Source organism: Hermetia illucens, chromosome 6 (assembly GCF_905115235.1).
Source record: "Hermetia illucens chromosome 6, iHerIll2.2.curated.20191125, whole genome shotgun sequence".
In the NCBI taxonomy this organism is placed as follows: domain Eukaryota; kingdom Metazoa; phylum Arthropoda; class Insecta; order Diptera; family Stratiomyidae; genus Hermetia; species Hermetia illucens.
This window is the reverse complement of record NC_051854.1, coordinates 26715108-26740731: the sequence shown is the minus strand read 5'-3', so window position 1 is coordinate 26740731 and position 25624 is coordinate 26715108. Positions and strand designations below refer to the sequence as shown.

Sequence of the window (25624 nt, the reverse complement as noted above, 5' to 3'; positions counted from 1 at the left end):
GATCCGTTTGGTACTCGTAGTGTTCTCGTCGGCAGGCGCGGTTGTTTCTGTTTCCTGCGAATTTTCTCTTGCTCTCCATGTCCGCCTATAATATGTAATCCTGTCCAGAAGCTCCTCCAGTTCCATTAACCCGTTTTCACGTTGCAGGTGCCGTATCACTTTACGAATCCTTCTCTCCGTCTGGGTGCCCCGATGTCTCGTCGGGCATTTGAGCCCTTGTTGCGTCCTTCGCTGGGCGTTGGGGCGAACGGTGCATTTCCGTGCTGCCAATAAACGCAGCCAGTTCACTCTCCACTTTCACTATCTTCTCGTTTGATTTGTTTTTGTTCGCCATTTAAATTGTTTACCAGCGCATCGTGTACAAGGGAGCGGGCCGCAATAGTCAGGAACGGGTATACCCTCGGAGACAAAGCCCCTACCCCAGTTCCCTGAGGCCTAACCTACGATAAGCTGATCTCGGAATTCACGGAGGGATTAGCGCTCGCTAGGGTTAACGCGGTCTACTAATACCGATTCAATGCACACTACCCGACCAGGGTCCCGAAGGGGCTGGCTTCTGATACACGCCACAACTACTACCTTGGCAGAGCTGGCACACATCACCGACTAAAAGGAATTGAAATTTGTGGGCCAAGAACCTGCAATTTCGAAAGTTTATTGCTACCGAAACATCAACAATGCCTCGAATAGGGACTGACCTCACGGTTACCATCATTGATGCTCGACAATCGTATCGTGGGTCCTCAGAATTCTCGCTTTTTATAACTCGATATAAGCGGACTCTGAAGAGTACTCTTTTGCCCCGCGCTACACATGCTTACAATATGCTTTTGTACTCTGGAATGCCAAGTGGTAGTAGGTGCCAATACGGTGCCGGGTTGTTTCTGACGGCAATGGTAAAGTACACTCTCTTGACTTGGGAGCCAGTTTCTGACAGGGTTCCGACTGCAAGATTCCAGTCGGGGCTACAGAGACAAGACAAGACAATTGTACAGTGCTATTCACCAGCGGAGACTCCCAATATAGTGAAGAAAGATGAACTCTACGAAAAATTACACGCAGTTCAGGGGAGGTTTCCAAAAGGTGACATTGTGGTAGTGATGGATGTTCTGAATGCCAAGGTAGTTCTTGACAACACATGGCGACATCGAGGCAGTGGCTGTCGAAGCGGAGCTTATTGTATAAAATGACTCCAAGGTCTCGAATGGAGTTCTGATTTCATAAGGAATATCCGCAGGAAGGGGAAGCGGGTGACGATTCGAATGAGCAGCACATAGAGTGACAGTTTCTAATGTTTAGTGCTAAACCATTAGCAGAGCACCAGTGAACCAGAGTGTTTAAGTTTGATTGAAGGAAGTCACAGTCCATAGGTGATGAAATAGCGGAAAACAGCTTAAGGTCGTCGGTATAGAGCAAATTGCCTAAGGAGGGGGAAGCTCGTTGAGAAAGAATAAAAATAATAAAGGGCTCATAATAAACCCTTGTGGGACGTCATAGTAAGGGGAGCAGAATCGATTGATAAAGTAAGAGGCAAGCCATGAATCAAGTGATATGGAAACGCTGAGAGAGGTGAGTTTGGATAGAAAAATCTTGTGATTTACAGTGTCGAAGGCTTTAGAAAAATCAGTGTATACAGTATGCGTTTTTACTGCCGTGAATTCACACTTTTCACTGTGAAGTTGATGAAGTTGAGCAGGTTGGAGGCAATGGACTTACGCTTAAGAAAGCCGTGTTGCTTTTTCACTATGGGGTGCTCAAAGTGGGCGGACAACTAATCGCTGCTACACGTTTCCAAGATTTTGGAACAGAGGAGCGAAATGGGAGGATAATTCTCAACAAGAGTGCGATAGCCACTTTTGTGAATGGAGACGACGAGAAGAAAATGGTTCTCTTCGAAATTATTGTTGAAAATATGGAGAGGGGAAGGGAAATCGACTGACCAATTTTCAGCAGAAGGTTAAGACGATCGCGTGACCAGGGCCAACATTGGCGTCAAGCTTGCCAATAAGATACATGACAAGAAGAGGAGTAAGGACGGAAAGGGTAGGAGATACGGAGCAGGCTGCATCCGCTAGTAAGAAAAAAGAAAAGAGGGGAGAGGAACATAGACTGAGGAAAAGCGGCGGTAGAGTAAATCACAAAATAGTTGGAGAGAATTAGCAGAGGAGCCAGAGAATTTAATGGAAGGAGGAGATAGCTGGAGATTAGAATGGTTTGAGGTCTCTACGCTCCAGTGAGTCTCAACAGTGCCAAGATATTTTTTCCTGGACTCAAGTATTATGGATTTGACCGAGGAACGCAGAGTTTTGAAAAAACGAAGTCAACATAGATTCTTGAAGACAGGAACTTCTTCCTAACAGTAAGTTTTCGAGAAAGTTTTCTGTGGAAGTATGTCGATACGAGACGAACTGGAGGCAAAGGTCGCGGCTCTGGAAAAAGCATTCGATACCACCTTTAAAGTTTCGTGCCCTACTAAGCACAACAAAAAGATCCTGCCACCGTGGTGGAATGAAGATCTCTCTAGTCTCAGGAAGCTGACCAGAGAAATCTTCAACATCTACTACAAGCAAAAATACTGGCAGCCATACAAGGACTGCCTGAAGAAGTACAAGTCAACCATCAGGACCGCCAAGAGGCGGTCTTGGTTGGACTATTGTCAGAACATCGAAAGCACAAGTGAATCCGCGAGGCTCAGTAAGATTCTGTCCAAAGAACATAAGAGCCCATCCTTTCTTAAAAAGTCGGAAGGCTCCTGGACGGAATCTTCTAGTGAAACCCTGCAGCTGCTGGTTCAAACGCACTTTCCCTCCAGCGAGGAGGACTGTGAATCAGAACCGTGCTTGGAGGGTTTGCGGCAACCGCAGTTGTGCGAAACTATCAAATCGGTAATTACTGAGGATAGGATCGGCTGGGCTATAAACAGCTTCTCCGCATAGAAATCTCCAGGCCCAGATGGCATAATGCCAGTCATGCTACAGAAGTAGCAAGAAAGGGTTGTGCCGTGGCTTGTTGAGATTTACCGGAGCTGCAACCCTTTAGGATACGTACCGTAGTCCAGGAGGTGCGCACGAGTGGTTTTCATACCGAAAGCGGGCAGGCGCGGTCATGAGTCCGTGAAGGACTTTCGACCAATCAGCCTGACCTCTTTCGTCCTGAAGACTCTAGAACGCGTCCTGGACATTCACTTAAGGAGAAAACGCCTTTCTATAAGTCCCAGCATACCTACCTCAAAGGAAAATCCACAGAAACCGCCCTCCACGAGGTAATTAGCACGGTTGAGCGGTCACTGCAGTAAAAGCAGTATACCCTTGCTGCCTTCTTGGATATAGAGGGAGCCTTTAACAACATCAATACCAAACGCCATCAAGGAAGGCTTAACCGGTATTGGATTGGAGGGGTATTTCACGCATTGGATTATATCCATGCTAAGTACCATGATAATCCAGTCGGATCTGGTAGGTAACCACTTGACCAGAGCTGTGAACAGAAGCACGTCCCAGGATGGCACCATCTCACCGGTGCTCTGGTTAATAGTAATGGACAAAATTTTACGTACATTGGGCAGCAGCGAGGTGAAGGTGGTGGCGTATGCCGACGACTTGGTGATGTTTCTCTCCATTATGAGCGATATCATGGAAGGAGCGTTGCGAAAGGTGTGCCTGTGGGCCGCAAGATGCAGCTCAGCATCACCACCAAGACAAGGATACCTGAATTCCATCTACCACGGCTGAATGAACAAAGATTGGTTCTTTCCTCTGGATAATAATAATGGATAATTCTGGGTCCTGAGTTAAATTGGAGATTGAACATAGAATTGAGGGTTAAGAAGGCCTGTATAGCTTTCTATGCCTGCAAGAGAACCTTTGCAAAGAAATAGGGTCTCCGGCCGAGGATGATTCTCTGGATGTACACCGCTGTAGTGCGTGCGATCCTAACGTAAGGCTCTATTGTATGGTGGCAGGCTTTGAAGAAAAAATACAATAGAACGAAGCTTAATAGGATTCAAAGAACCGCGTGTGCAGGTGCTACTGGGGCTCTGCAGTCCTACCCGGCAGATACTCTCAATGTACTCCTGCATCTCCTCCCCCTAGACCTCCACATTAAATATGTAGCAGCGTGCAGTGCCGTCGGACTACGTAAGTCCGGATGCTGCAACATCCTAGATAAAATACCTCGGGAAATCTGGGCATCCCCCACGGACTATGTCACACGCAAACTGAACGTCACGAGAAACTTTGCTGTGGACCTTCCTACCAGGGCAAAGTGGAAGGCCGGCGGCGTGTTACAAGACTATGATACAGTATTCTTTACGGACGGATCAAAGATGGTCTATTGGGTCGGCGCGGGGGTTTTCTCGAATACACACGGTGTATCCAAGTAGTATGTCTCCCAGGTTTCGCCAGTGTATTCCAGGCGGAAGTACTGGCGATATTGGAAGTCTGTCGATGGCTGGAGCGTGATTCGAGCCCCAAGCGTAACATAGCCATTCTGACCGACAGCCAAGTGGCCATCAAGGTCTTGTACTCAACGACGACATCTTCCCGGCTGGTGGGGCAGTGCAGAGATGCGCTTAACTGTTTGGGCGGCACGCTCAAGGTCAGGCATAGGAACATAGAGGGGAATGAGCGGGGTGACGGATTGGCCAGGCAAGGCTATGCTCTTGGCAGTTCTTCGGCGAATACAGTCGTTGTTGCGCTGGCAGCTGTGGGGGGCCGAGTCAACTCGCATTACCTAGCAGCCGCGGTCCTGAGATGGCGAAGGCTTACAAGCTGTGGCAAGTCAACAAGAATCTGACCCGCTTATAACATAGCCCGATCACGAGAGCTCCTGTGCCAGACGCGTGCAAATGCCTTCAAGATTACGGCGGTTTGCACGGGGCACTGGCCCATAGGGGACCATGCCGCTAGGCTCGGCTTACCCTACAACTCGCATTGCCGAAGCTGCGGAGAAGGAAGGGAAACCCTGATGCACTTTCTCTGCGATTGCCCAGCTCTGGCTAGAGTCAGGCTGCGGACACTGGGTAAACCATTCTTTGAGGACCTCAGAGAGCTCTCTAGCAGGGTGGAAGAGCTGTCAACAGTCACGGTCTTAGGAGTTTGTGGCATCAAAACGGCGCACCAAAGCGCTAATTGCGCTCCTCCGAGCAGCCACTACCTACCTACCCATGTCGATAAAGACATACTCGGATCCCGTGAAGCACCCATTCAGTGCGACGGAGATAGTGCAACCGCTCAATTGAATTACGTTTAACCTGACAAGGTCCGTCACAACAACAAGGACTTATAGCCCTAAAGCATACTAGCAACTATAGAGAACAAGTCTCGTGACAGTGCCTTTGGCCTATCAACTTTTAAGCGAAGAACTGCATTTCGCAAAACTGTTTTCAACACTCAGTCATTACAACTGCTATGCTTATTCGACGAGTGGAAAAATTCAAAATTGCAAAAACTCACTAGTCAACATATTCAATTTTTTTGGTCACCCCTGCTAACAAACAAGAAATACTGACGGTAAATTTTCACCGCAGAGTGTACATGATTATGAGTAAAAACCCAGCATCCGTTCTGGGCAGGAGGTTATTACTTATTAGAATTTCCTCTAAAAGGATTCCTAAGGGTGGGAGTTAAGATAAAGAATTTTCATTAGTAATTGGATGTAGTGATGCAGAGAGCATTAATGTGGGCCCAAAGGCAGCGAATTTATTATGCATGATAAATACTGATCCATTACAAGCGATAGATAAGTAGGTGTCCTCGTCGAAAAGGTCTGCACAGAAATTGTTTTAAAGAAACACAAGTCAAGCTTCAGTGCATGTCAAAAGTAATTTTTCAGAGGAATCTGGACGAGCTGGAGAATTTGTCCTTTCAACAGGTTCTGTATAGGCTAATTGACATTTGTATATAACTTCCTAGAATTTTCCTGATTTTATCTTGCTTGGTTTATTTACATTCGTTGAAATAGATTTGTAATAAATTTAGATACTTTTCACTTGACAGAAATGTTGCAGACAACACCACTCAAAAGTGCTTGAAAAGTATTTCAAATGCGAAAACTTGAGGGTCGTTGTGTGCTTCAATAATTTCTAGATAAATACGGTCTCTTTAATGTTATGAGCGTGGAAATTTCTTGACTTCATAGCCTTTCCTTTAGTCCTATCATCTCCTCTTCGATTCTTGCATATTCAATATTCAGAGAAACAAGAGAAAAACATTTTTGAGATACTCAACAGAAGAACATTATCCGCCTACATGTACGTGAGACATCCTTGTAAAGTAATTGATTTTGTTAAGGTATCGTCGACATCGTATCCTCCTTGTTCAATCTGCAATTTATGTTCAAGCATTGCTTTAGGGTTTTGTAACCTGTGTGCTCTAATCATGCTACTTTTGCATTAATTATCTGAATTTTAAAGAATCATATATATATGCTGGTCCGCTTTTATTCTATTATCTAAAACTTACCAAACTGACTAGCAATCCCGGAGAGGTTTAGAGGTGGGATCTACAGAGACTGGGAAACTTATAGTGAATGAAAAATTTGAGTTCTCTTTATGTTTTCAAAAAAGATGTGCCTGCGAAGTGTGATACAAGGACATATTTTGATGCCTAGCATGTAGCATGACTTACTTATAGCCCAAGTTTTCCAGTGAAGTCATGAGGAATGTACGAAACCCTTCACCACTATGAGGACTCAGTCGTCATCACTCATGCAGGCATCACATCGCTGAACCTTAATGTCCGTGAACTTTGAAATTTCATAGAGTCAGAAACATTTTGGTATTCAGAATCATGTGACAGAATGCCTTGCAGCCTTTTAATAGCAGAGTAGTTAGCAAGGTATGAGTCCTGATTTTTCTACTTTGAATGCCCAAGGCGCAATTCGTGATATGCTTTCGTTCGGAGACTTTGCTAAAAAATAAATTGGATCCGAAAGCCGAAACTTTTTAGGATATACCAGAACGAACGTAAGCATTAACTCTGGGGAAATATGTTTGCTGCCAACATATAATCAGGACGACTTTATGTTAAAGAAAGTCAAAGTAAGCATTTTCGAGGAAAACATAACCACCAAGTTTCTGAATTAAATAATGACTTAAAGGTAATGTTGGAGGTATGAATATTTAGCTAAAACAAGGACCTGATTTTGTGTCAGTCAAAGATGGTGCCAAGTTCGGTTGAACACCCAGGAGGGAGAGGTCATCAGATTGCAAACTCCACCGGAACATGTCAGGAAGCAGGTGAGGTGAAATCGTAGGTGCCGATATGAGTTAACCGCGATAACGTCAACTCTTTAACTATCCGGGCGAGATTCTGGTGCCTCCTGCCTGCTGAGGATTAATAATACTCATAACAGTTGATGAAAATGAGTAGATCTTGCCGAGTATAGTAGAGTATTTACCAGTCTTAAATTTGAAGGAACTTTCCGGTTACTCTTTCGGCTACTTTGTCAGGACTAAGATTAAATTTCTTAGAATATACACACACGATACGAGTTATCGGGGACAACAGTTTCGAGAATTCCTCTGAATACATCCTTCCCGCAGTCTGGGCTGAAATTTACGTAATGACTGAAAACGAAATACGATATTTGAGTTTTTGCAGTTACTATTCTTCTTAATGGGCCGTTATACTTTTCAATTTATGATAACGTCTTTATCCATAATATATTTTATAATAATGAAAAAGAGAAAATTTTCCGCACAGAGATAGGCCCTTGTATGGGGGTGGGAGGCTAGATATGATTGATATTGTAGTATCTGGGGCTTCGCAACATGTACATGCAACTGCAGGGCAGTCCTTGCATTTTTCTAGTGCGGGAGGCATGCGTTGAATTTAAACGAATCTGTGGTATTGGATTAGCTAGGGGGGTTGGGATCTTTTACGATCAAAGATCCATAAGACTGAGAACTTATGTCCTGATGTCAAGACGGTTAGAGGCAACTATGCTGATTCAGTTCTGTTTCCAGGACTTAGTCATTTTACAATATCAGATTAATGGCCACTGGAAAAACATCATAGTTGCCTCTGCTTATTTACCCTGATTCCTTGTGCCCCCACCGACGCAAGAACTAAGAAATATCTGCTAGCATATGCAGAATCAAGTGGTTTCCAATTCTTAATATAATAGATTGCATAGAAAGTACCAAATGTAATACCAGAGGAAAGGAGCTATTTGATTTCATCACTTCAACTGGTCTCATCACTGTAAACGTAGGGTGCGTTCCTATGTTAGTGGGACCGAGAAGAAATGAAGTAATTGACCTAGCAATCTGCACGTCAAAGGTGTTAGAGTTGATTACACACTGGCGGGTTCTAAACGCAGTCTCACTGTCAGATCACTGATACTTCGAATTCAATCTGACCATTCCAGGTGCACACCTGGTAATACAAAGACGGAATCCTAGGAAGCCAACGGTAAAACGGTTCCCTAGTGGAACCGAGAAATATAAAAACTCAGGAAGTCAACCAAACTTCTGAATCGTGCTTGTAAAAGTAATAACATTGAAGGCTCGTTAAACTTCGGAAACTCATAAAATGAATATAAGAGTCTCGTTAAGTGTTCGAAACGAGACCCCTTTGGGGCATTCTGTGAGGAACTGGAAGGCGAAAGAAGGAGGTATAGAGAACTTAGATCGACTTCTAAGAAATATTTTTCTAGCATGTCTTTCTCTGGACTACCAACCTATCTCTTGGCAGAAGGTGCTCAAGCATGGAGATTACTCAAACCCAAAGATTTTCAAATAAATCAGCTTAACATCATTCTCGCTGAGTGGTTGAGCGTCACATTTGCGAGAAGGCTAAGGCTAAGGTTCCTTCCAATGAAAACCAAGAGGCTTAGCAGCGTGGGAAGTCCTGTAAGTCTACCAGTCTGCCCTTTACTCTGAGAGACGAGTACGCGAAGGTCTTCATGGATATTGAAGGGACGTTTGACTATGCACCTTTCCAAAAATTTTGTGATGCTACCAGAGGGCATGGTGTTCATGAAACTTTAATTAAGTGGATCTACGCTAACGCAGAGATTGCTGTACGCTGAGGTGGGGTTTGATCGCTTTCTGATACCACAAGCAACAAAAGGTTGCCCCAAAAAGATGCGCTATTATGCGAATTATGGAGATGACGTGGCTGTGCTAGCTGTTGGTCGAGACTTCGGAGTGGTGTGCAGAAATATACAACACGTCATTGATTTAATTGACAGCTAGCGCCTCGGGCATAGCCTTTCAGTACATACATATAAAACGACAATGGTATTATTGACAATAAGGAAGGAAATGAATGTTTCATCCTGTATAAATCCAACCAAGACGAAACTGATGGTATTCACTACTAAGACAAGGGTACCCAAATTACACCTCCCGCAGTTGAATGAACAATGATTGGTTTCGTCCAAAATAAAGTATCTGGGTGTTATCCTGGACCCGAAATTTAATTGAAGATTGAACATAGAACTGAGGACTAAGAAGGTCTGCATAGCCTTCTATGCCTCAAAGAGAACCTTTGCAAAGAAATGGGGTCTCTGGCCGTCGATGATTATCTGGAAGTAAACAGCTGTGGTGCATTCCATCCTAATGTACGGCTCTACTGTATGATTGTGAGCAAATAGTACAACAGAACGAAGCTTAATAAGATTCGAAGAACCGCGTGTGCATGTACTACCGAGGCTTTACAGTTCTTCCCGGCAGATGCTCTTAATGTACCCCCAAACCTCCACATTAAATACGTTGTAGTGTGCAGTTCAGACTACGTGAATCCGGATGCTGGACAGAGTAACAAACATCCTTCACGAAGGAATTACCCACGAACTACGCAAGCTGAAGTTTACGAAAAAATTTGGTGTGGACTTTCCAGTCACGACAGAACAGAAGGCCGGCAGCGTGTTGCACAGTATTTTTCACCGATGGATCAAAACTGGTCCGTGGAGTTGGTGCGCGGAGTTTCTTGAATACACACCGTGTATCCGAATCTGATGGTCTCCCAGGTTTGGCCAGTGTATTCCAAGTGGAAGTACTGGCGATACTGGAAGCCTGTCGATGGCTGGGGCATGATTCAAGTCCCGAGCGTAACATAGCCATTCTGATCGACCGACTCGGTGGCGATGTCCGTTAGGCTGGTGGGCAGTGCAGAAAAGCATTGAACAGACTGGGCGGCACGCTCAAGGTCACTCCCCTCTGGAATCCCGGTCATATGTAGCAACATAGAGGGGAATAAGTGAGCTGATGGACTGGCCAGGCGAGGCTCTGCTTTTGGCAGACGTTCGACGGGTACAATCTGTGTCCCGCTGGCGACTGTTAAGGGTGGAATTTACTCGAACTACTTAGCAGCCGCGGACTTCACGACGGAGGCTCACCACCTGTGCCAAGTCAAGGAGGATTTGGGCCGCTTATCACAAAACCCGATCGCGAAAGCGCTTGTGCCAGCCGCATGCAAATGAATACAAGATTACGGTTGTCCTTGCGGGGCAATGGCGTATACGGGGTCATGTCACCAGACTCGACATACCCTACAATTCGTATTGCCGAAACTGCGGAGAAGAGGGAGAAATCCTCAGAGATTTCCTTTGCGATTCTTTGAGGACCTCAGAGAGACCTCTAGCAGGATGGAAGAACTGCTCTCCTTCGTGAATGCTATGGGTTGGCTCTGAAGATCTGAGCCGGGTGGACTTTGTTTAGTTGCTCTTATCACAGCAGTCATGGTCTTATGAATTTGTGGCATCAAAACGGCACACCACAGCGCTAATTGGGCTCCTCGCAGTGGCCACTGATACCTATCTACCACCACTACTCAATTTGCAATGCTTGGATTTATATTTTCACAGCATTGCAATGAGATCAGCTTATAGACTAATATGTTCAGATCAATAAGGAAACAATGGACTTAAGGGTCAGAGATCATTGGAAGGGTTATTGGGAGAACTGAATCCAATCTTTGCAATGCATTCTGAATCTTGATTTCCTAGATAGACCAGTTTAGTAGAAACGAAAACTGCGACGAACCAGAATAATGCATGGCAGAATATACTGAGTTCTTCTATACCGATAGCTCAAAAACAGAACAGGGTTGTGGAGCAGGGGTCTACCTTCCGAATAGAAACGAGAAGTGGACTTTTCCTTTGGGAATAATATGCAACGATCTTTCAGGTTGAAGTGGATACGATCCTAAGGACAGTTACCTGGGTTATTAACCAGTGGTTAAAAGGCAGGCGAATCACAATTTGCAACAAGAAAAGATAGTTCGATTCCCTCCATTCCCCAGCAATTGGAGTGTGAATAGCATTGGTTAATACTGCTATCAAAAACTAGAAACAAGCTTCCCTTGATGGCAGGTAGGAGTACTGGACCGTCTGCCATATCCACCAAATTTTTCCTGTCAAACCCAAACCAACATATTGAAAAGTTTATCCGGTTGTAGAGCTGGAAGGCTTGCAGAAGTATTTATTGTAGGCATTCTGACTGGCCATAATTAACTAACTGGACATATGTTAAACATACAGATTCTCCAAAATGATACGTGTCCTTCCTGTAATGGGGAAGAATTGAAATGAAGCTGATATTCAGGAAATTAATGGGATCCAGTTGTGTTGAGTAGTATATCTCGTAGGATAATCTGGGATGTTCTGTTAGGCAGAGACATCGATTACAATAGACCATTACAGCCTAAGTCGTCACTTAATAATTTCGCTTGCAATGTCGAAAGTATACCATACATCTAGCTGACGCAAATGATAGCAATAGCATGCAACAACGTAAAAAAAAATTTAAACTGGAATATTTTTTTGCCAGCAGTAGGAACAAGGACTTTATAACGATAAAACATGAATTGAATTTTTTTATAAATAAGTTAAAGAGGAAAATGTCGTAAAGGTTAACTTGGCTAATTGAGGATGCAGATGAATACAGAAACAAGGAATTTGTCGTAAAAGGAATCTGAGAAGTACTTCTGCTATGAAAAAGATTTAAAATGAGGACAACTCGATGTAGCTTTTAGACAATACCATATCATGTAAAAAGGTGGGCCTTAAGAGCGACAGATACGGTAAGGTATCGGTCCACGCTAAATTTCCACTTTACATAATGCTTCTGGCGTCTTTGTGTAACCGTCATTCTGTTAGCAGAACGCGTAATTCAGGTAACCATTCTCATAATATTCTTTCATAACCATTCACAGAATGGAACTCCCCTAACCGACAACCACAAAAAGATACTAGATTACGATTTTTATCCGCGTAAAATTCAATGAAAACGTGTAACTAGGGAATGACATCAGGCAACAATATATCTTAATTGCGCTGGGCAAATGATGTCATGTAAAAGCAAATTCCTTCGCGGTTAAAAGTTGCGTGAACGTTGTTTGAATAAATTAACTTGAGGGGAGAATAATCCTAACAAGGTATTTTGCACATGAAAGGAAATTGACAATGGTTAAGAGCGTATGTGAATTGCCTCATCATCGTAATGGTAAAACTCCCGGCATTTCTGATGAGATTTCTCCTTTCGTTCATTCGAGGCTTCCCTTTTTTGGGGAATAAATGGGCTCTACGGCGGGGAGGAGCAGTGATTATCAATTAACCTTTCACTTGATACCTTTATTAGCAGAAAGAGTTGTATCTATGAGTATATTTAGGAAAAACTCCTCCTGCCACGCCAATGAGACATCACATCGGTACCACCTAGCTTTAATCTTCATTTCCTGCCAAATCTCTCCGGAAGTTTATATCCTTCCTTAACTGCCTGCGTCATCTTGTAGTTTGCCCAAATCATCTGTTTACTTTGCAAACTACTTTCATTACTGGAGCCGACTTTAGATTGATAGCAGGAAAATTAGGAATTACAAGCTGTAGCGTTTGATCATAGCCGAATTGAGACATCATCAGATATCTGCTGCCATGTAATGGGATGAGATTCCACACCACTAATTGAAGTCGGGCCAGCTTTTGTCGTGACGAAAATTAGTTCGGACTAATTAAGATTTTTTAGGACGCAGCAGGACCATACCCCCTGCTCGTCGATTGAGAGCACGGATAAAATCTCCTTAGACCGATGTGTACATCCACCAACGACGAAGTTCCCAAGGACGACTCCATGGGCACTTCTCGTTGAGGAAGAACTTAATAGAATTGCTGGAAAAGTGCCTCCCTGTACATACGCTCAACATATTGTGCTCCAGAAAGGCTTTTTTCGTGAGCCCGGATGAAAGGAATTGCTAAAAGCGAAAATAAGCAGAAAGATGCCTACTTAAGATTATTACGAAAATGCCATGAACCTCATTCGAATGCAAATGTGGGACGACGTTGAGGCCTAGCTGTTTGTTCTGTAGTGGTATCTTTTATAATTCAGGATAATGGCGAGCCGCTCCATATTGAAGGAGGAATTTTTAATCAGCCCAGTGGAAATTTCGTAATAGAATACGAGCTTTTGGGAATTTTAAACATAAAAACATGAATATAGAGCGGTTCGTTGCGGCATTGGTAATTGTGTGCGTTCGTTGTTGGATATTTTCCATTTAATGTATTTGTTCAATTCATAGAAAGCATAATCATATTTGACGGTGAGTTTTCCTAATGGGAAAAGAGATTTCGCACAATTATTTGTTTAGCTCTCATAATAGATAAAGATTGAATTGAACAAGATACGAGTATCAACGAAGGCTCTCTAGGATACGAGGTTCGTTTCAAGTGAATTTCCTTGAGTAGCATCATCTGAAAGTAATTAATTCGATGTTATTCTTTCACGTCCTTTGGTACTTGATCGTATTCAAACGATAAATCTTTTAGGAGACCAAAAGAAATAGGAACGCACGTGGTTTCTCGGAGACATGGCAATCTTATGTCAAGGACGAATTATTAAGAGAGAACATACTTGTGCTGAGATGCTGACCTTGCCCGAACTTTAATACAAAGTCCTCGAGAATGAACATATTAAACGACTAAGGCAAAATGAGCCAATGACCCTCGTGTTCCCTCTGTTCACAAACAAGAGAATCCTTGGGTTAAATATTTCGAATTACACTCGCATGGCACTTTGCTAGCCACTTTTACAAAGAGAGTATGATTCTTTTTGAAATTTTTTTCTCACGCCATTTGTGCCCATTAGATAGCTTATTCTGGTAAATTGCATAAAAACCGATTTCAATCCTGGTTAAAACTGGAGGGAGTGAAGTGCACAAAGTTAATAGCAGACGTTATTGATTTCAACTGAGATAGTGAATCTTCTAATTATGAAATGCTATTATACTGAAAGCTCTTCGCTATCGTATAAGGCTAAGGATAAGAACCCAAGCCCGGTTGTGAAAGGAGGAGGGATAGATACCTTCAGTTTGAATGGCTGTACGCAGCATCTCAGAGGGTAGGTGAGGAACCTTGCAGTCATAGTCATGCAGATTACTCACTGAGGAAGCTATCATCATTCCTGCTAGTTAGGTATAGAACGCAACTCCAAAAATAAGGAGAAGGAGGAATTTGAGGTCTGGCGGGGGTTGTCTGACTTGGTAATGGAGTCAGATTCCCATAATGGACAGCACGACATCGAAATTGCTGCGTGGGGTGGTTCGATGTCTAGCCACCACGATGACCAGGGGCGCAGCTCCGCTTTCTGCGACGGTTTCGCTACCATTTGTCGTGAGGGCTGAATTGCGGGTAGGCAATTAAAAGTAAAGTGGACTGAGGGGATGATGAGATGAACCATTTGTCATCCGCTTCTACTACGAAATAACGGCGGCTGCGGTACAAAATCTTACCGCCCCTTGTTGCAGCGTTTCCCGCAATACGCGCACGTGATTTGCAATGGATCGCAAACTGGTACCGCTTCATTACTCGCGGCAACACAATCCTGGCGGTCATCAAACAACGTGTTTGATTTAAGATCATCGCGGAAACTGATGATGAAGATTCGATGGGGGTGCTGCCTCTACCCCCATATATATATATGCATATATATGCATATATATGTATAACACCACGTCGCACTGTAGGCAACAGTGTAAGAAACCGGAATCAATTCGCTCCAAATCTTTAGACTGCGATATTTGGGGATCCCCCCTTTCATGGATGTTCGCGCAAAATTTTTACCGAACGTTACCTATCGTTATAACGCCTGCTGTGGTACCACGCTATCTGATGCAATTCAACTGCTGCATCAATACACGGCGACTTTGGCGTCGATTCAACATGCAGTTTCAAAATCACCATCAGTTCTGCTCCCACAAGCTGCTGCTTCATCGAGCACCAGTGTAGCCTCAGCTCCTGAGACGCCGTTGACTGGTACTGCTTAGACCTTGTCGGCGATTGCGGCCAACAATACTGGCGCCATACCTTAGTCGCCCCGGTCGACTAATTCTCTAGCTCTATCTGCCACGCACTATTCCACTGCGTCTATAAAAGATTGTATCAACCCGACGACGTCCACTAGCCAACTGAAAAATCGAACATGTTCCCTACTCAGCATCGGCTGCGATATGCACTTCTGGCGATTGTCCTACAGTCGCTGCATTAGTACCACCACACGCTTGCTCCTGTCCATCATCGACGACCGCCACCGCTGAACCGCAGGCTTTTCCGACCTCATATCACCCGAACGTCGCCTCGCCACCGAAACAGCTGTTCCTGTCAAGGCTAGCGTACTCCACTACGTCCGACGAAATTCTGGCCTATATCAGAAGCAAAACCAACTCAACTTTGTCACCACTTTCATGTGTGAAGTTGACGAAGCATGGCTCTCCTGAGTTCCTCGAAAGTTACTTTGTACACCTGTGGCGCCCTCCAGTTTAAGCTTGCTAGAAACCACTTAGATCGCACTCTTGACCTTGTTCTCTCTAACCTTCCTGTGCATTGCCTTTCCCAATCCCTTCATGCCCCGTCTTACGCTGCCCCTGACGTCCATCATCCTGCTCTCGAGTTCGATGCTCAGATATCCTAACCCCACTCTCCTGTCGCTCGCAAGCCTACCAAGTTCAACTTTCGTAAGGCGAACTTCGAAGACCTGAACTCAGCCCTGGCGTCAATCAACTGGATCTACCTCCTCTCTCCATTTACGTGTGATCAAGCACTCAACACCATCTATACCATTTTATCTGATCTTCTTCCTTGTTACGTTCCTTCCTCTCCTCAGTGCTTACGTTCTTACCCCGTCTGGTTCACCACTGAAGTTCACAAGAAACTACGTCAAAAACAGACTGCGAGGAAGACGTTCCTGTCTTCTAGAAACTATGTTCACTTAGCTTTTTTCAAATCTCTATGTTCCTTGGTCAAATCCTTAATACGTAAGTCAAGAAACGAATATTTGACCAGTGTGGAAGACTCACTAAAACGCGAAAACCTGAAACTTTTCTGCTCCCACATTCGCAATTCCCACTGTCCTGCCCAGTTATCCCCTCCGTCTCCATTAGAAAACCACACAACTGGTGGAACAACGAAATCACAAGTTTACGAGCCGACAAAGAGGCTTCTTGGGATTTCCTCCGTATCGGAGTTCGAGCGCGTCACGCCAGCCATCGCTCGAAGCGGTCAGTACAGCCTTCAACCTCTTCCGTTCATCGATCCGCTTCCATGATTCCACAGTCAGCCAGATCTTATGATGCTTCTTCGGGACGTGACCGGCGACCTGTGTAGCCCCGAAAAACACCATTTTTTAATGGCGGCCCAATGCTCATCGATATTCTCAGATAATTTACTCAGTATATCTGCCGTTCGATCAGCAAGCTAGCTCTCCCGCTGTAGGGCAGCAGCAGCACAAGCAGCTGATGCTGAACTTAGAGGGTTGTAGCTCCCCAAACTTGCAAGAATTGGCGGACACAAAAGGCTAGCGAACGTAAGCAACCATCAGATGGTGATCCCTTTCGAAGCCGATGTCAGCGCCTTTCTGGTTACGCATATCCAGCAGACACCTCCAAAATGTACTGCTGGCTACTAAGTGGTCGATGTTATTGCTCGTACGGCGTCAGTCAGTTAAGACACAACTGGCTTTATGGCTGAGTGTGTGTCACGAATGACGAGCCGATATAAGTTGCAGAATTCCATAAACCTCCTACCATTATCATTACGGCCGTCAAGATCGTGTTTCTCCATCCCATGACCTAACAAGGTATTGTCAGATTCCACCTTGACAGTCAGATCATCCATCATGATCACAAGGTCACCTTTAGGAAGCCTCCCCTGAACTGTGTTTAATTGCTCGTTGAAATCATCCTTCTCCACTGCGTCGGAAGTCTTCTTCACCCGACACCGGATTCACTTCTGCTACTACTTGGCTTTCCAGAGTACAAAAGCACATTGTCCCAAGAGGGAGAGGAATACTCTCCAGAATCCCACCATCTTACTTCGCTTAAGTCTAGGATACCCAGTTTATATGCCCGGAATTCCCGCTCAGTTTGGAGAAAGGGAGCATTCTGAGGGCCTTCGCTACCGTTGTCCAGGAGCGTGCGCTTGCTCCAGAAACCAATCACAGTCCCTTTTCGATAGCTGCCGTCGTTGCCGTAAGAGCAGCCCCTATCCGAGACGTTGTTGACGTTTCGATAGCAATAAAGTTTCAAAATTTGTAGGTTGCTGGCCCACAAATTTCTATCCCTCTTAGTCACCTCTTACGACAAGCAGGGAAGTCTTTGAGTGTGTTCTTAAGCCCCAACTCACAAGGCACAAGCCAGTTAACAAAGCAAAGTTCAAGGAGCGCCTAGGGTGTGCTTCGCAAAACACAATCGGTGTCTCGGTGACACAAGAATGCAACAAAATGCCGGCATGACGAAACGCAGTCGTAAATTGCTTATAGTGTGAAAGGTGCTCGCAAACTGTCAGAGACAAAAGCAGATAAGTTCGATTTATCGCTTGAGGGTTCGCAACACTTTTTACAATCAAACAAGTGGTGAAAGCAGCAAGAATAATCCTAGTCGACATACTCGCACTTTACAATAGCAGACATATAAGGGGGTGCACAGGAATTTGACAAATCAAAAGTCGATGGATGCATAAGCGCATAAGGTTTCTTAATCAGTCAAAAAATGAAACCTGCCGTTATCGGCTTTGAAAATATAATATAAGCGAAAGGCTATGCACTCTGCGTTTGCGGGGCAAGTTTAGAAATATAAACCTCATAAACGTTCACGCCCATACAGAAGAGACTGCAGAGTTGGAGAAGGATACCTTCTACGAGGAAGTTGAGCGAACACTCCAAGTCTGCCCCAAGTATGATATCAAAATCGTACTTAGAGATTTCAACAGTCAAGTAGGGACGGAGCCCGTCTTCAGGCGAAACATCGGCTCCCATAGTTTACATATCGCACGAAATGGTTGTTGGAAGTACCTGGTTTGCGCGGAAAGCAGTCCACAAACATACGTGGGCCTCTCCAGATGAGACCACTTCCAACCAAATTGACCACGTGTTGATTGAACGCCGCCACCTCTCGGCCTTGATGAATGTCAGAACAAAAAGGGGGGCCAATATAGACTCGGATCACTATCTCGTTGGCATTGTGTTCCGAGCTTGAATAACAACACCACCCAGAATCCCCTCTGACAATCAGGTGAGAGTTAACACTGAAGCCATCCACAACACAACCCTCCGCGACACCTATAAGAGAGAAATAGATGCCGCAATAACCGCAGTCAACAGAGGACCTGGAGATGAAGCACCCACAAATGATCTTCACAACCACCTGAAGAACGTTATCATTGATACGGTCACAAACATACTTGGCCCTAGCCGCAAAAAAAGTCGGAACAGCTGGTTTGACGATGAATGTAAACGGAAGAATGCCGCATACCGAGTAATGTTGCATTCTCAAAGAACGCGGGCACGCGCAGAGACTTATCACGAACTCCGGCGAGCGGAAAAGCGACTTCCCAGACGGAAAAAGAGCCTGGGAGAACCAACAGAGAACTCGAAAAGTACAGGGAGCAACCGTACCAGGCGCCCAAGTTTTACCAACAAGTCAGCAAGATGAAGCCTTATACACTTCGATGCTCATCCTGCCGAGACAAAGAGGGAAATCTGATTTCCGACAGAATGAGCATATTGGAGGTCCCGCCAACTGAAGACGACGGACAAATACTCCCACCACCAAGTATAGGAGAAACAGTCCGTGCAATTCACCGGCTTAAAAATCATAAGTCGCCAGGAGCCGATGGAATTGCAGCCGAATTAGTTAAATATGGAAGCGACCAGTTACACCAAGTGGTTCATCAGCTTGTGTTCAAGGTATGCGACGGCGGATCAATGCCTGACGATTGGAAAAGAGGCATTATCTGTCCCATACATAAAAAGGGAGATATCACACAGTGCAGTAATTATAGAGGTATCACGTTGCTGAGTATCATCTATAAGATATTCTCCACTAACTTGCTAGACCGGATAGCCCCATACGCCCAGAACATCATTGGCCCATACCAAGAAGGCTTTATTCCAGGCAAATCAGCAATAGATCAGATTTTCTCTCTATGACAAGCGATGGAAAAAGCAGCAGTTGCACCATCTATTCATCGACTTTAAAGCCGCCTATGATAGCATAGCCGGGGTAAAACTATACACGGCCATGAGAGAATTCGATATCCCGACCAAATTGATAAGAATAACTAGGCTGACCCTGACCAATGTGCGAGGCCAGATAAAACAGTAGGATCACTCTCAAGACCGTTCGACATCAACAACGGTTTACGGCAAGGGGATGCCCTATCATGCATCCTCTTTAACCTGGCCCTCGAGAAAGTGATCCGTGATGCTGAAGAATTGTGAACCCTTGGTCGCGTTCGAGAGAAGAATCCTCCGAAGAATTTTTGGCTCCCTACGTGATGGACAATTCCGTAGCCTACATAACGACGAAATCTATGAGCGACACCATAACCGTGGGGTTGTTAATAAAATCCGGCTCAATAGGTTACGGTGGGCGGGTCACTTAATCCGTATGGGTGGAGGTGATCTAGCCCGGAAAGTCTATAAGGGCAATATCTATGGTAGAAAAAGAAGACGAGGCAGACCCTGCCTAAGATGGAGCGATGGCGTAGGTCAGGACGCCAGACAGCTTTTAGGGATATCGAATTGGTAGACCTCGGCGCAAAACCGGGATGTCTGGAGTTAATTATTAAGGCAAGCCTAGACCGGATACCGGTTGTCGCGCCGTTGGTGATGATATGATTGTTTTGCTAGGGTTGCGATAATTCGAGCCTAAAATGATCGCTAAACGTGAGAGCTCTTATAACAATCCTTGAAATAGCACATAAATCGTAAATCAACTCTTAAATTCCACAGTGACAAAAGTCCGAAAGTGTTTATGGGGCCAATGCGCACCAAAAAAGGACATAATGGGATTTTGAGTGGTCTAGTAATCTACAAAACGGTGGCAGTACCCAATCGGTATTGTTAGCATTTCCAGAGAAAACGCAGACTGGAAAGATGGCGCAGGATAAGAAGAACTAGACGTTGACCTAATTCAAATTAAATTAAATGTCCCAGAGTTATCGAAATTAGCGAAACACAATACATTGAATGTACTCGTTGACGTAATCCGATAGGTAGAAAAAAGACTGTCGAAGGGAATTGAAGATAGGTACCAGCTCTATATAACAATTATGACTAAACTTATAAAAACAAAATACTACTCACAATATTCAAGTCCTTGAAGAGCATCACGAAAAACACTCCAGGCACGTTCTTCACTCAATGGTCGTTCCGTTGGTATTCGCAACACTTCACCTTGTTGTTCTAATTCGAAGGCTAAATAAAGGCAATCTTCGGCTGGATCGTCTAACACTTCAACTAGTTTCACAACATTAGGATGATTGAGCTTCTTGAGCACGGCTATTTCCTTGTATACACGCTGAAGGGGTGTCAGACTTGTCGCCTTCTTAGGACCTCGTCCCATCAGACCAGCCTTCTTCACCAGTTTGCTCTTCGAGAGCATTTTCATGGCGTAGTGTGTTGAATCAGCCTTGTTGTAAGCTAACTTCACTAAACCATAGGCACCCTGCGGATGTGATAAAAAGATGTTACTAAGCACCTACGAAATGGGAAATAGTTTTCACTCACCTTTCCTATCTCTTCCATTAGTTTGTATTGGTTCACTTGCACTGCGTCCCCAGATTGCTCGATTGATATTCTTCGAGACTCCTTCAGGGGTGTGCGTCTTCGGTTGCTACGAGGACTTCCTAAGGGACTTCCACTGGGGCTTAGAGGAGTTCGCGGTGAGTGGGATCGCGAATCGGCTGATTGCATTTTCGGAATTGCCCCCCTTTTCGTAGCAGTCTTCGTAGTCACTATCGCTGGAGTGGCAACTTCCTCCTGCGTTTGAGCACTTACAACAAAACGATTTTGCGGTCGCTGGATGACTGTGGTTTGTCGGCAAACTGATGCAAAGCGGTCAGCGGAGTTTTTGTCATCACCTTCGCCCTGGTCATCATCGGATTGGTCCACGCTTTCATCAGGCTCAGCTTCATCTCGGCTGGTCTGCACTATATCTAAGGATTTTGTTTTAGGAAGAAGTGATGATCGTTTGTAACGAGCTTGGCTAAACAGTCGAAGGGGCGGAGGAGGCACAGATGGATGGGGTAGAGATGGTAGTGGTGGTGTTATTGCGAAAGAAGAGTTGGTTAATAATGGGGAAATGGACGCGGTTGAAATCACACACGATGAATGGCCGTATTGGTTAGTCGTGGCTATGGTTTTATTAGTGGCTATCATAACAATAGGTTGCTGGATGGCGTGCATGGAGGGTACACGGGAGACTGATGAAATACCTTCGTTTCGACTAGGTAACGACTTCTTCTCCTTCTTCGATTGAACGTGCGTATCTCCGCTGATTAATTGTGTTTCCGTCGGACGAAAAGCATCACTGCAGCACTTTGTCTCTCCGCCAGACTCCTTGTATTCAAACTCACTAGTGCCTGTCCCATCCTGAACAAGTTTATCACTCGATAGTTCCTGCCTACTCGACAAGGATTCTTTACAAACTCCATCATCAACTAATTCCTTGTTATCGGTGCAGCCAACTTCGACTGGAGGGTGGTCGTCCTTCTCCCAGTTGTCCTCAGTTGGAATGTTATTGCTTGTACGATTGTTTGGCGAAGGTCGGAGGATAAATGGGTTAGTCGTTGTTGGTGTTGTGGCTGTTGGCGATTTATTTGTGCTACTATTTGTACTTGAGCTACCACTACTACTTGATGTCAAACTGCGCTCCAATTCCACGGCTTTGTGGCTGCAATATAGATAGGAAAACGAGGGTAAATCAAATTGAATTCAGGAATCAAATTATATTGTTTCAGAACCTCAAGAGGACAAGAGAATAAAGTACCTGCAAGTCATGGACATTTCCATGTAATTGTTTGAAGCATTGATGGCAGTTAACGTAGTGCTTACGATGGTATTGTTGGTGGCATTCACTTTTCATGCGACCATTTGCTTTGTTTGAAGATTTCGCAAGCACTTTGTTCATAATTTTCAAAGCGGTGATTTCTTTACAATGAATTATTGGATACTTACCGGGCAACTTTAAGGAATCGTGTTAAAGACAGTTACTCTCTCCTTTTGCTATATATTCCTCAAGGCTGAGGTAAACAGTCAATATTTTATGACTAATTAATGATGCTTTCAAGCAAATAGTAGTCAGACCGCTCCTACATGTTCAAGTGAAAAGGCGCATTTCGATCCTGAAAATGATTACCTTTTTCACTTGAAGATACTCCATAAATACGGGAATCTCACATTCGAGAGACGTAAAAATTATATGGAGCCTTGAAATGTATTTCGAAGGTGATCCATCCTCTGAACATGATGATTTAAAAGCTCTAGGTCAAGGACGTGAGACATGTCGTAAATTTCCGAAGCCTGGGAAATTATTTAAAGAATTTACACTTTAAGATTTCGCACAAACACATAGAGAGCTCTTGAAATATATCTCAAAGCAGATTACGATAAAAGTAGGATTTTTATCGCGTGTAGGCACCATGACGGCAAAGAGTACTGAACCGTCTTCGGTAACTACATTACATGGTATACATTGTTTAAGGCTAGAGGGATTCTAAGCCCGCATGTAGGGAGCAACTTATTCCCTCTTTTTTTGGTGCACGTAGCCCTTAGCACCCAACGCTTCAAAAATAAGCCAAGACGAGTTTACGGTTCGTACCAAGACTGGGGTAACTGGTCAGACGTTACCTCACCTTCGAGCATGCTGCCCACAGGGCAGATGTGAAGCAGCATCTGGCGGGTCTCCTCTGCCCTGATACGTAAACGTAAAGCCGTCTTCGCTTATTTTTATTGGCATAGATTGGATGTTGCATCTGTAGCTGGGAATCTGAGGAGGTAAGAATAGCTTAAAGTACAGGGAATATGAGGCAGTGAAAGTTATTCTGAATTCAGGAAAACAGGGTAGCTATATAACCATAGGAGCAGGCAAAGATAACTTTTTTCCCTAAAAGTAGTAACTAGTTGAAAGCAAAGCCATATAAGCGACTTCCAAATTGATAAAATTCAAGCCTGAGAACGAGCCTGTGTCCGACGGCTCATTTCGGCCTCGAACACTAAACCAAGGTAGGTTGGTTTTCACACTACAGTCAACTTGCCAATCGCAATGAGTCACAAGGTCGGGATTCCTTTTCTGACCAAGATGACTACTGGGACAAATGCCGTAACATCATTTAGATAATCGACCAGACGCGACTCTTCCGGCTTGTCGAGTCTTAGCCGATTATCATAGGAAGCATTCCTGAGGTCAAAACTAGGATGGATCTCTGTGCTACCCCCGTCGTGATCTCCATGCTCTTCTGGCCCCCTAGTGTTTCATAGAGCAGCGAAATGACGGAGCTTATTACACTCGTTTCGTAGGTTGCTATTTTTTGCCGTATATCAGTAAATAGAAGGCTTATCACGATTGCGGCCCTCCGGCGCATGGAAGCTTCACAGGCCGCCATTATCAGCTTCATCACTGAGTTTTCGAGGGTGTCAGCTGCAACGCTACCACCTCTTCCGTTCCAAGGGCGTCGTCGAATCCTATGATGTTCACCAACACAACGTTCTATGCGTCGATCAGTTCGAACGCGAACTACTGGTGGTCACTCTGTCCACGACGGCGTCAGTGATTCCACCAAAAGGGTTCGTCAAGGATGTTTTCTTCACTGCTTGGGCGCCGGAGCGCTGGCGTGGATCCGATGTTTTAAACTAAGAAGCTGGTTTTTGCCGCCATTTCCAGGATCTGTTTCTCTCTGAAGTCTGGCTGAAGCATGCCCCATTAAAGGGCTGCCCTCCGTGCTCAAAACGGTATCAAGCTTGCGTCGAAGTCCGGCATCGCCTCATCCGGTGTTAAGTAAACGTTAAAAAACATTATCCCTGAACATCGCATCCAGACAAAACCATCCCCTTAACATTGGGCGAGAACTCGGCAGCGGTATTCAATAAGCCGAGATGCGACGAAGCTGGGTCCTTGTTCCAGATTTCTCACTGAATAACACTACATCAGCTTTAACCTCCGCAGCGAATGGCGCAAGTAACTCGTGAGCGATTTCACTTCGATTCATGTTAATATGCAGGATGTGAATTATGCTAGCCGCGTCCTCGTCTTTTCCAGTCTCGCCCTGAAGACTGAACACCTTCCCGAATCTGCATTGTATACAACCTTCTTACCAGACGCGCCATGATGCCTGCCTAGAACGCAGTTCTATTTTCCGCTACAGATCTTCGCTTGACGAACGACCTGTACGGATCTACCTCAGACTGTCCTCCTGCTGGATCTGGGCTAGGAATCACAGCCAGTAGTCCCTTAACTGCCCCGCAAATCGCACTCTTGTTAGTTGTCTTTGGACCTAATTCAACGAGGAGCACGCCCACCGTTGTTTTCTATATGCAAGCTACTTCTACTCTAGTGTCTTAGGGCTTCCTCTTACAGCGGATTTCACTGAGAAAATGCCCACATGTATCGCCTTCCGTCGCTTCAATATGTAGAGCCGACGGCCTAGTCCTTCTCTGTTTCTTCATCTTTTCCATTGGTAATTTAGCGTTCGTAACTCCATTGAGTTTGAACCAACGGCTTTGGACTCCTCTTCCTCTTGCCGCTTTTTCAAAATTCGCTTTCCAATGGACTGTCTACGACCCGTTTGGCGCTAACAGTGTTCTCAGGGGCATCTGTTTCTGCTTTTCCGTGGCTGTGCATGTTCGCTTGAAGAAGAAAATGTGGTCCAAGAGTTCTTTGACTTCCATCAGTTCGTTCATCACGCCTTTATTTATGTTCTTCTAGGGGAACGTTGGCGTTTATTTTTCGGCTTTAGCAAGGACAAGCTTGTGTCCGGATCCACTCGCCATTGTCGAGGCGCGAATTTCGGAGGTCTCAGCAAATTTATGTCTCCTACAGAAAAATCTATGGAAGACATGATTTTCTACTCAACGCAAGGTTTGCATGTACTGCCTACGGTGCTGCGTGCGAAAAGTGAAAATAGGGCGACTCTCTTCACCTTGGGAGAAACTCGAAATCCGACTACGATCGGTTCGTCGTGGATTCGCATAGAGTATTGGAAGAATTACTTGCAGAACTGAATCCATTTCTTACAATGCCTTCTGATTTTCGGGTCCCCATAAATCTGTTTGTTTCGAGATATAAAGTTATCCGGAAACGTGGAGAGAATTGGAAAGCCCCTGATGGCTGAAAAACAGAACAGGGTCTACCTC

At 44.8% G+C, this 25624-nt stretch overlaps 1 protein-coding gene across 3 annotated transcripts in view; it reads right to left on the bottom strand.

Moving 5' to 3' along the window:
- Window positions 1-25624, bottom strand: part of LOC119658656 (calcium/calmodulin-dependent protein kinase kinase 1) — a 382257-nt gene that overhangs the window by 20230 nt on the left and 336403 nt on the right. For all 3 annotated transcript variants that reach the window (XM_038066200.1, XM_038066202.1, XM_038066201.1), the window contains 3 exons: window positions 21709-22166; window positions 21002-21429; window positions 20579-20939 (listed from right to left, as the gene is read on the bottom strand). In XM_038066200.1, coding sequence (XP_037922128.1) covers window positions 20579-20939; window positions 21002-21429; window positions 21709-22166 — 1247 coding nt within the window. The remainder of the gene's footprint in view (window positions 1-20578; window positions 20940-21001; window positions 21430-21708; window positions 22167-25624) is intronic.